Source organism: Haliotis rufescens, unplaced genomic scaffold (assembly GCF_023055435.1).
Source record: "Haliotis rufescens isolate VD_foot unplaced genomic scaffold, xgHalRufe1.0.p SCAF_2, whole genome shotgun sequence".
Lineage (NCBI taxonomy): Eukaryota > Metazoa > Mollusca > Gastropoda > Lepetellida > Haliotidae > Haliotis > Haliotis rufescens.
The window spans coordinates 14,245,843-14,258,230 of record NW_025963890.1 but is presented as its reverse complement, the minus strand read 5'-3'; the positions used below and the strand labels follow the sequence as shown (position 1 = coordinate 14,258,230).

General features: G+C 41.3%; 1 protein-coding gene across 1 annotated transcript; it reads right to left on the bottom strand.

The window, feature by feature from the left end:
- Window positions 1-1,289: 1,289 nt before the first annotated feature.
- On the bottom strand, window positions 1,290-7,107 carry LOC124113724 (fucolectin-1-like). The gene is made up of 4 exons (XM_046474231.2): window positions 6,947-7,107; window positions 3,737-3,970; window positions 3,014-3,271; window positions 1,290-1,845 (listed from the first exon to the last, which is right to left on the bottom strand). The coding sequence occupies exons 1-4, from the start codon at window positions 7,011-7,013 to the stop codon at window positions 1,610-1,612; spliced, it is 795 nt and encodes a 264-aa protein (XP_046330187.2). The 5' UTR covers window positions 7,014-7,107; the 3' UTR covers window positions 1,290-1,609.
- Between the last annotated feature and the right edge of the window lie 5,281 nt (window positions 7,108-12,388).

The following is a 12,388-nucleotide window of genomic DNA, read 5'->3' as shown; positions in this document are numbered from 1 at the left end:
TCGCCTTTTATGACAAGCATTGCCGCCTTTTACGTCAAACATGGGTTGCTGAAGACCTTTTCTATCACGGGTCATCCTCACAGGTAAAGTCTAGGGTAGAGCCTAGGCTTTGATATAGGCCAGTGGACGCGTTTGTCTCGGGAAGATGTGTAACGCCCGTCGTCAATATTGAGGTTTGTATACACCTCTTTTATGTTCCTCCATTACCCATGAATGTGGAAGGACGATTTGAAGTGTGGTCGCTATTTTTACCAACTATTTAAGCCATGGCCCGGTTCCACCTAGAGGAAACCAGAAAGTACTTTGTCCAATGAGCGTTTAGATTACATCGCACTAACGGCAATAGTTCTCGGGCAATATGTGCCACAGGTTTAAGGCCATCTGACTGAAACTGACACACGTCACTACGACACCGCAAAGCGGTCGTGTATATTTACGGGTGATGGAGGAAGGTTTTATATACAAACGGGTCGTATAAAACTCCGCTTTCAGCAATATTTCAGCTGTTTGACCTCTAATAATTTTGTCTGGATTAGTCAATCCAGTGATTAATATTAACAACGTCATCGGGGTACGATGCCCGGCCACCCGATCCATTAAGTTGCTCTAAACGACCAGCACATGCTGTTGCGAAACAGTTCTAACACCGAATCCTGACGGACGGTTGATAAATGACACCCATAGCGACTCGTACGACAAGCATTGGTTGCTAGGTCAATTCTATCGTAGAATCAATCCGGGTACATGTTAATTTGATGCCTTTCTAGATTTGTATATACAACCTCACAATGTAATACTGAACGACACAACTAAAGAAAAAAAGCCAAACGTTTCTAGAACATTGCATTTAATTGCTCCTACAATAAGCTCCGATGTTAGGATTTCTGGACATTATACCCGCTAGTCATTGAGTCGGCGAATCAATGTGTCAATAATTTTCCACTGCATACAGTATTTCACATTGTATCGTGGCGTGACAGCCTAACGTAGTTTCTTGATGCTTTTCCGCGTTGGTGAAACAACAAACACGGGTGTGGTACTGACGATATATAAAAGCGACAAAACCATTTCCATATTCAATGGAAATCTCTGCAAAGGTCGATTGTACGATTCCGTCTATATCATGAGCATGTGCTTATGAATCACATGGTGATGATACCAGGTGTTCGCGATAAGGTGGGCGTATCCTGCCCCACTGGTGACACCCGTCACAAACACATGCAAAGGCAAGTCAATGGTTTACCTGAAAAAAAAACACACGCGAACATATGGTACAAGTCAAAATAGACATCATTTTTGTCTCTGGTGCGTCAAATTTGGAAATGTCCTCCACATGTCTATCATTAAACGTTTGAAAGCTTTACTAACGCCTTGAAATCAAGAATCCCAATGAAGGCGAATTGGGCTGGAACGCAATGTCAGCAGATCCAGACACGACTAAGGGAGTAAACTCTGAATAGGCAACTTGGTCACTTGGGCTCCCTGTGCCCTCTTACTGGAACCACCTGGTATATTGTGGCAGTGAACACATTTAACCAAACCAAAGCACTGGAGAAAATTTTCTATTTTTGTCTTCGACATTGACTTTGTCCAGAAGCAAGCCTGACATTCAGCACCTCTTGTGGTACCAATTCCAGCTTGGAGCGTGGACTGGATCCGAGCCTGGATTTGACATGAGTTCGCAATGTCCCTTGGAACTATCGAGTTCTGCTTGAAAGTTAAACCCGGAGCAACGTGGAATCTGGTCACAAGAAAGCCCACATTGTATCCGAGTTCCAACACGTTGACTGAGCGGCGTCCCTTCAAGACGGTGAGCAGGAGTTTTCGAAAAGAAGGATCCGGTACCTGCGGAAACAGGAGAATACGTGCCACTGAAAATAAATGTTTTACATAATTTGTAATAAAATTATCCTAACGGTATAACTTTACACCTGATTCACCCTGATTGTGTTTCTAGGTGTGTAAGCATCATGCCGTGCTAGTGGTGGTAAATACCTAAGACATGCATCATTTCTGTCTTTCCTCCCACATCAAGCTGACACCAAGCTGTCAGAACCTACACTGAAACGTCGCTCCTAATTGTAATAAAAAAGTTGTTCATCCATAAATCTTATCCTTACTTATTTTCTAGAAGCGAAGAATTTCCTTTTTTAGTCCAAGCGTCTTTAGCCTATAAGGCTCAGTTTTCATTTCGGCCTGTTGGTCTTATTTCAGTGTCCAATATACTTAGAGTTTTGAGTTAATTAACTCCCAGACTTCAGAGCTCGAGATAAGCTTTTGGTGTTGTGGGTATTTTACCCATGCATTTTAAAATCGTTGGGTATCAGTAATTTTATCAGGGTATTCAAATTTCTGTTACCCACTAGTTGTTACACATGTGGGTATTTAAGTTAAATATTTAAAAACACTTTTCATCTAGTCCCTGCAAACTGGTGTCGTGTGGGTTCGAGAGCTTTATAGGACTCAAAAATACCACGATACTTCAACAAGAAAGTGTGATGGCAAACTGTCATCGTGGAGTTTGGCAAGGTTGACGGAATGCCCGTTTATAATTTCAAAATAAGTTGCTGATTTGCTAATCGATTACGCAGGGTTACTTCACAATATTTTGATGATACGCACAAGTTTTATTTTTGTAGCGTATCTGTAATGTTCGTTGCGTATTTGATACGCTTGGATTTTATTATACTGTGTATTTCTGCAATCGCAGCCTATCTGGAGCTCTGACTCCCAGACTTAATTGGTTGTCTATTGGTCTTGTCGAGTGTCTTATCAGAGTGCTGTTTTTGCCGTCTTCTATAAGAGCCTGTTTACAGTTGCTTTGTAAACGAGCTTCTGTATTCTATCCAATCTGATATTGTCTGTTGTGCTTTGTTTTGTACAAATGGATCAATAAATGTACGTTGTATAGATGTAACAAATACATTACGTAACTCTCAGGGAAATCATAACCTACTTAGATATTATGGAAGTAATGATAATTGATTGTCCATCTAGTGCAGATTGGACTTACGTGGACTTGTGTCGAAATCAAGAGAAGACTCAGTTGCATATATCTCCAGTTCACAGAACTGCAGAGCATCATCAAAGCGCATCTCATTCTTCTGTATCCTGAGGTACTGTCCCCTTACTCTCGAACCACAAGGCAGCACCTCCCGGGCCCCCGCCCCGACAGTCCCGGGGTACACAGCGCACACCTTGGCCAGGGTTGTTGGGGTGGTGGTTGGGTCCTCAGTGTACACGCTGATAGTGAAATTATGAAGTCGCCATTCTGAAAAGAATTTAGAACAAAGAGACACATACCATGATAACCATCTTGATAATACGCCCTTGTTCAGCCACAATAGTCTCCTATGCTCGCTATTGTCGTATGTTGTCGCTGTGTAGAGTTGCGTCCCTTGGGCGAATTAGGAACATATGATAATCGGTTCCATTCCCAGATTCGCCCTGTTTATGTTTTTTTTTTCAGGGAGGATGGACACCACAAACATTCAACATGATAGTTATGAATTAAACAATTTAGGCTGCGTGAAAATGCTGCTCAGGCACAGATGTTTCAACAGTGAGGAGGGAGGTAAGACATTATTGAACTCGGCTCATTAAATACAATGTTGCTTGTCAAGTATGGATAGCAGAGTCTGCTTTATGAGACGGGTCAAAACAATGACTGACGTGCAAGATTAAAAGTGATGTGTCGATGCCAAAGAAACATTTTATCCTCAGAAGAGTTACTTACGAAAAGCATCCGCTCGATTAGTAATTGCTACTAGTTCAACACAATACGGTGCCTGGAGATTAATTTGCCACCATGGGAAAGGGTCTGCCGGAGTTTCCTCCCCTAACACACATGACCCTCCACCAAAGCGTCCATCGAAGTTGCCGTCATTGCCTCGTTCGGGTACACCGCCATAGCTGTAGTGACTTGATGACACTGGCTTCGACTGGGCAATATTTTCACTCGTTGCTTGAACTTTAAGTTAAAAAAATGTTACAAATTAATGCAAAGAGCCACGTTTACATCATTTACATAAATAAAACGTCTGACATTCCATGGCTGCTGATAGGCTGTTAAAGAAACGAGGCACAGCTCATGTGAATTCCGGGTTAGAACTGGTCCCCAGCATTTCATCGCTTGTCGTTTGAGGCGACTTAAATGGCGCGAGTGGTCAGGTTTGGTGATTTGGTTGATAGCACGTCATCATACCCCAACCATGCTTGACGTGAGTCAGAATATAATAGATCGGCCTATGTGCGCAGGGGGATTTACGGCGCACTTCTACAACTCCGACATGTTATAAATCGTAACATATCTACATACAAGTCTCTTCCTTTATCACTTACCCCCAGATATGTATACTTTATTTCAGAAAACGAGAACCTAGAATGAACACACGGGGTTTTGGATTTCAAAATGGCGACTCCCACGAAATTACTATCAATTTTCGGTCTAGTATTGTAACTGAAAAATGTAGATTGTCCCTTTGCGATATTACTTTGATTGTACTGTACCAAGATAACTGATGATCCATTAAAGAATCTGGTTCTCTAAGATACTCCAACACACGCACACGCACACGCACACGCACACACGCACACGCGCACACACACATGCACACACACGCACGCACGCACGCACGCACACACACACGCACACGCGCACACACGCACACACACACACACACACCTCGTTTATGTCAGATCCGTGTAGCATACCTTCATTACATTAAGAAATAACTGAACAAAAAACTACAAGTTGCTTGAAAATAATTAATTCCTCAATAAACATTCACAACTATATGAATGTTGGTTTACCACAAATCACAACGTTAAGCTTTATAGGATTTGAAATTTGTAAAAGAAAACTCTCGAATTTAAGGAAGAGATCGTCAAAAGTTCAGAATCAATACCAACAGAAAATGTTAATAAAAACTTAATGTGATAAATATTATGTGTTTATAATATAATGACCTAATTGGGTGACGTATATATATTGCGGCTTATTAAACATGTAAGAGATTCTGTTACTCCCACACAATTTATTCATTTCGAAACAAACTATGCCCAAACTATTTGAGTTATAACCAGAACATGTCTTTACATTTGTTGATAAGATTGTAATTGTTCCTAAACACCTCAAATCAGAACGGGGCGGTCGGGTAGCCCAGTTGAAAAAGTGTTCGCTCCTCACGCCGAAGACCTGTGTTCGATTCCTAACATGGGTACAATGTGTGAAGCCCATTTCTGCTGTCCCCCGCCGTGATATTGCTATTGTGGATTTCCCAAGAGAACAATTAAGGACCTGAATAACCAATTCTGTGACTTTTCAGTTAAGGTGAAAATAGAAAATTTCGAATTATTTGTCAGAGCAAACTCTTTATAATATTGATATCAAGGTAAACAAGAAAACAAGGGTTTTTTTAAATCATGGCTTCAGAAAGGCAATACCAAGATTTGTGATGTTGTTAATGAAAATGGAGATCACATATATCTGGATAATTTTAACAGTATGTATCCCCCGAGTATCGCGTTCTTACAATATTATGGTGTATGTTAATAAACTCTATTGCAACACATTTGGCAAAAAAATGTGATATGTGCGGATAACTCTCCAGTGAACCATTTGATTTGTTCTGTAAAGAAACGTTCCAAAGCATATTATTATACTCTATGCTTAGATGAAGGTAATTGCAGAGCTAAGTCTCAGTGGCAGGCTGAGTTATTATCCGATCTGGGGTACGGGTGGCCCAGTCGCCGCGATTCGCTGTGCAGAGTATCGTCCCTTCGGTACGCCAGAAACCTATGATTGTGGGTTCGAATCCCGGTTCGCCCCGATTATGTTTCTAGGTTTGTCAGCATCATACCCGTGCTCGTGGGTTTCACCGAAGCGGTAAACGTCTGAGACCTGCATCACTTCGGGCTTTCTTCCCACATAAAGCTGACACGCCGTGATATAACTGGAATACTGTTAAAAGCGGCGTTAAACCCAACTCAATCACTCACTTATCTGATCTTGGCAGTGTATTTCTCAAAACCCTTTAAAATCAACGCAGGAAACTAAGGTGGCTCCCCAAGACTTTAAGAAATAACATTTTTCTGTGCAAAATCAAACTTAAGGACCAGGTTTATACTAAGTCACATTCCCAAAACAAGTGTGAGATGGACTCTGTCTCTTCATTGTTAAATGAACATAAATCAGAGTCCATCTCACACTTGTTTGGGGAATGTGACTTAGAATAACCTGGTCACAGTTTATGACATTGTTGTCAAAAGGATGTAATAATATTCATAAACCTAAATATTACATTAGAATTAATGATTTATATTTGTAACAAAGATGTTGTGACTGATGCTGTGTTTGATCTCTTAATCATCTCAGCAAAATATTTCTTGCATAAATGTATCATAAAAACGACCTACTTTCTTTTGTACATTTTAAGAATGACTAAAACACCATTCATTCACAATAATGGTATTAATAAGTTTTATATCAAATGGGCAATGTATCGCGGTTTATTCGAACAATAACACATACATATTACAAGTATTAAAGAATTTGTTTCAACATTTTACACTACAATCTTATGAATAAGCCCGTATCTTATGTGTGTGAGTGGTGAGTGAATGTGCGTTTGTATTATTTTGTCAAAAACATACCTGTATCTTGATGTGAATCTCTACATTTTTCCACAGTTTAATTCTGTAGTTTCATGGCCACAAGTACATAAATGTAACTGGGTAACAGGAACACAAAACATCAATTACAAAAAAAGTGAGAATAACCCCGAGTAAGTTAGCACAAACAAGTGCCACAAGCCCAGATACCTTAGAGTTTCTCGCAAAGTCTCTTGCCATTATGACGATGTTCTTCAATATGTTTTTTGTGTGTTTTATGTATCAAGTAAATCTACCTGATTGTAAATTTATTCACAATCTATTCGAAACTCACCTGCTGAAACAAGAGATTCCAAAGTCAGCAAACACGTCCACAGGACCTGTTTTCTGTCATAAGACATCGTATGATAGAAAATCTATGCCCCAAACACACACACCACATCAGAAACAGTGCATCGACGGAAGGATGTCGTGGGCGACCGGTAGGTGACAGCAAGCTGTCTCTTGACTACAAGCCGTAGGTGAACATGAATAAACATTAGTTGAGACCTTGTCGTTGGAGCGCGTGGCTTTAATGATTTATAACACGCTGAATATGAATTAAAAATATTTCAACCAATGGTTTATCCCAATTGTCAGACGCCCCAATCACATGTGACTAGTATCACAACCTAGTCTTACCTACTTAATTAATGAGCATCTCCCAACGATGAGCAGAGAACCCGTTAGATGATACAGAATAACCAGATTATGATTGTGTTTATAAGTTGTGTTTAATCTGTGTCCGGTTGCTTGTGTTCTATAAACGGATATTTGTAGTAGGTTTTTTTCAATGATACAGAACATGAGACTACAGAACATGTATGTTAATTAAATCGTTTGACCTTTAGTTGAGTATATATTGCACCCTTATCAAGTGAAATCAATGCTAGAAAGAATAAGAACACATTAAAAAGATTAACTTATCTATAAAATGGGGGTGGTTAGGTAGCCTAGTGGTTAAAGCGTTCGCTCGTCACGCCGAAGACCCGGGTTCGATTCCCGACATGGGTACAATGTGTGAAGCCCATTCCTGGTATCCCCCGCCGTGATATTGCTGGAATATTGCTAAAAGCGGCGTAAAACCATACTCACTCACTCAATAACATGAACAGAACAGAACAGAACAGAAGTTGATTAAATAAAAAGAAGGCTACAGGCCCAATGGGACGCAAGTAAGATCGGCAGATGGCTATACAAAATTCAACCCAAGGTCCAACAAAAGCTAAACTCAAATGAAAGGAAAATTGAAATTGCTATCTCACGCCTCAGACTCTGTCACAAAAAGCACTATGACAAGGTTTGTTCATCTTGCAATCAGGCTGAAACCTTTGCTCACGTGTTACTAGAATGTCAAGACCATGCCCCAGCCCGGGCTAGGTTAAAACAAGAATTGCAATTAGATCCGCTATCTGTCATAGATCTCCTAAAGCCAAGAGTTGCAAAAGCGAAGGCCAAACTAACTCTATTTCTGTGAGATGGACAGCTACTCGAACGTATATAAACAGAGCAGCCAAGGATAAAAATGAAATCATATTAATATAAGAAAATAGAAATAATATCAATACAAAAACAGAAGTTATGTGAATACCAAACTCACAATAGATATGTGTACCCTACTCACACACAGGAGTCCCAAAGAGGGACAGGTCAGCCGAAATTGCTTAGGAAGAAGGCGACCTCTTAAAACCTTAATGCAACAACAACAACTACAAGCCCCTCGTCTTACAATTTAAAGGTACATGGCGGAAGGAGTCTTATCTCCACTTGGGCAGTTATAATCGGTAATTATTTTAACTCTATAATTGTTGAACTTTGACATATTAATGAGAAATGATACTTATCCCAGATACAAAAATCACAATATCTAGAATATCAAAATCAGGTAATTTTTAACACCCAAAACTTCACACTCGTAACACGTCGTGGAAGTTACAAATGAATTACACAATTGACAACATGTCTTCGGCGTAAGAATACACGACTTATATTTGAATACAAGATTTTCATGGCATTTAGACCTTTACCCGCTAACGCATTTTGGCATACAGAAGAGAAACAAAATTGATTTTCTACTTCTAGCTCTTTACCTTTTACAAACCACTTTTTCCATTTGTGAGAGACCTCTTTCACGAAACCAGTGCGTATAATCCCAATATACATGTAGTATATGTAGGGTCTCCATGCTCGTGTAAACCGCAGTCTCCCACAGCAGCACCCATACCTTTTCAGATTTGACAGATTTGTCAGAAGGTCCTAAGCTGACCCTGATAGACTTTGGTGCTGTTCCCCAACCCAGGAAGGTGCACAGAGAGTTGTACACTGGGCAGAAGACCTCTTGAATATTTGGATGCAGTTGGACATTTGCTAAAGCTGGGTTGAACAATAATATTTTGGTTCTCTGTTATTTGTGTAGGTCTGTTCTACTTTACATAAATTAAACAGGTAATAATTACTAGTACATTAAACCTAAACTAATCCAGGTGTAAGCCATCTAACAATTGGGCCGTCAGACAATTGGGAGGTTACCCATTCAACTTAACTTGAAAGTGATCGATAAACAGGCCTAACTTGTTTATATAACACCACATCCTGTAACATAATTGTATTTATAGTGTAGACATCACGCAGAAACAATACAAATTACACAGTAAAAAAACCGTGAAGATCCGGGGTAGAATAGATCTTAAGCAACCCATGCTTACCGTAACAGGCGACTATGCTTGTCGTAGGAGGCGACTAACGGGATCGGGTGGTCAGGTTCGCTGACTTGGTTGATGCATGTCATCGATCCCAATTGCGTGGATCGATGCTCATGATATTAATCATTGGATTGTCTGGTCCATGGACTCGATTATTTACAGACCGTCGTCATTTAGTTGGTATATTGTTGAGTGCAGCGTTAAACAACCAACCAACCAACATAGTAAAAAGCTGAAGATAGTATGACATCAAATACATGACACACAGTTGACTGAATTGTATTGTCTTTTATTGTGAGCATTAATGCACAATGGTGGTCATTATTCATGTACATTTATTTTAAAGACTTTTTCACAACTAAATTATATTCATAATAACCTTGATCCAGCAGTATGGTAGCTGAAATTCAGAATTCATTATATTTTGTCTTTTAACAGAATACTCGTGGGTTTCACCAAGTCGAAAACTTCTACCACCCGTAGATTTACTCCAACATTAATCCGACATATCTTGTTTGTTGTTTTACGCCGCACTAAGCAGTATTCATGCTATTGCGGCGGTCTGTGAATAATCAAGGCTGGACCAGACAATCCAGTGATTGACATCATTAGCATCGTTCTACACATCTGGGATACGATGACATGCATCAACCAAGTCAGCGAGCCTGACCACCCGATTCGTTTAGTCGCCTCTTACAACAAGCAAAAAGGGTTCCTAGGGGCGGTCGGGTAGCCTAGTGGTTAAAGCGTTCGCTCGTCACGCCGAAGACCCGGGTTCGATTCCCGACATGGGTACAATGTGTGAAGCCCATTTGTGGTGTCCCCCGCCGTGATATTGCTGGAATATTGCTAAAAGCGGCGTAAAACCATACTCACTCACTCACTCACAAAAGGGTTGCTACAGAACAATTCTCACCCAGGTCTTCACGGGGTACTCTGTTATAACTAAACTACTGTTCAGAGTTGTTACCCATTTCACTCACTCACTCACTCACTCACTCACTCACAAAAGGGTTGCTAAAGAACAATTCTCACCCAGATCTTCACGGGGTACTCTGTTATAACTAAACTACTGTTCAGAGTTGTTACCCAACTCACCCACTTACCCACTCATACTAAACGTATATTAATTTCAACACTTCATGAGACGATATTTGAGCGGTATTGTAGCAGTTGTAACCAGAAATCTATGATCGTGGGTTCGAATCCCGTTTCACCCCGATTATGTTTCTAGGGTTGTCAGCACCATACCCGTGTTCGTGGGTTTCACCAAAGAGGTAAACGTCTAAGACCTGCATCACTTCGGGCTTTCCCCTAACATTAAGGACCGCCTCCGTGGTCTTGTGGTAGAGCGTCCGCCCGGAGAGCGGAAGGTCCGGGGTTCGATCCCGGGCCGCGTCATACAAAAAGACGTTAAAAGATTGTACTTGTTGTTACCCTGTCTGGCGCTCGGCATTAAGGGGCTAAAACAAGGACTGGTCGGCTCGGAGTCAGTATACTGTGTCTGAGTGGGGTATTCATGTTAAACTGCGGCATGGTATCTCAGTGAGCTAGCACTATAAATCGGCATCAGTCCGGACTAGTACAAGCAGCCACACACACACATACACGTGCATGCACGTCGCTATATAAGTGCAATAATCTTGGACGCGACGTTAAACCCAATTTCACCTCACCTCACCTAACATTAAGCTGACATGCCGCGATATAACTCGAATACTATTCAAATCGGTGTTAATCCAAGCTCACTCACTCTCCAAAAATGAATGAATAATAAAGTCCTTTTTAGGTTACTTTCGTTTATTGACATAACATGCAGTTCAGCTACAGAACATACAGAATATATTATGGACAAATATATGACTTATTTAAGTGATATTGTTTGCACTTAATTTTCGCAGTTGTTACATGTGAACAAATATATCATCAGTCTAAGTTTTAACAGTTCTTTTCACATGTAAGACTGGAGTGGGACCTGGTGTTGCATCTTAACCCTGCCTTGAACATTTGCATTCATTTGTCTGACACTGTTTGGCGCTTACTGCACAACTACATTTGGTAACCCCTCACCATCGCATTTGGACTGCCTCACGGAGGCTGACCTCTTCGTTTTAAGACATGCCTCAATGCTGTTATCTGTTGGGTGCACAGATCAAGCGGTTTCTGCTGTAGCGTCCCTTCTGGACACATGTCGTTGTCTCTGACCACTAAGCCCATGATATTAACCACGATCGACGTTGCATTATGACCAGGGTTTCCATGAGGTGAAGTGAGGTGAAATGGGGTTTAACGTCGCGCCCAAGATTATTGCACTTATTGCAAGCGATGTGCATGCACGTGTGTGTGTGTGTGTGTGTGTGTGTGTGTGTGTGCTTGTACTAGTCCGGACTGATGCCGATTTATAGTGCTGAGATACCATGGCGCAGTTTAACATGAACACCCCACTAAGACACAGTATACTGTCTCCTAGCCGATCAGTCCTTGTTTTAGCACCTTAATGCCGAGCGCCAGACAGGGTAACAACAAGTACCATCTTTTAGCGTATGACGCGGTCGGGGATCGAACCCCGGACCTTCTGCTCTCCGGGCGGACGCTCTACCACTAGACCACGGAGGCGGTCTGGGTTTCCATGAACATTCCCAAGACGACTACGCTTGAAAATGTGTTCAGCCTGTGCAAGTTGACCATCTGGACTTGGACGTTCAGTACAGTGGTCCTTAGCTGAGCCTCAAGGTCTTCTTCGGTCTCTTCAGATTCTGACGTTTTCACATGTCTGATGCAACGATGTCGTTTGAGAGGACTAACGGCATCGGGTGGTCAGACTCGCTGACTTGGTTGATGCATGTCATCGTAATCCAACTGCGTAGAACGAAGCTCAGGATGTCAATCACTGAATTGTCTGATCCAGACTCAATTATGTATTGGAGAAAACACGCTTACGAGGTTTTGGTAGACAGAGCATGCCCTGGGGAGAGCACTTGTTTAAAAGCACTAGTTTTGAAACCTCGCTGTCCTTTCACCAGAGACTCTGAAGT

Coding starts and splice junctions, on each gene's coding strand:
- LOC124113724 (XM_046474231.2), bottom strand. CDS start 7,013: ATGTCTTATGACAGAAAACAGGTCCTGTGGACGTGTTTGCTGACTTTG. Junction 3,971..6,946: donor GGAATCTCTTGTTTCAGCAG/GTGAGTTTCGAA, acceptor TTTAACTTAAAG/TTCAAGCAACGAGTGAAAAT. Junction 3,272..3,736: donor TAATCGAGCGGATGCTTTTC/GTAAGTAACTCT, acceptor AATTCTTTTCAG/AATGGCGACTTCATAATTTC.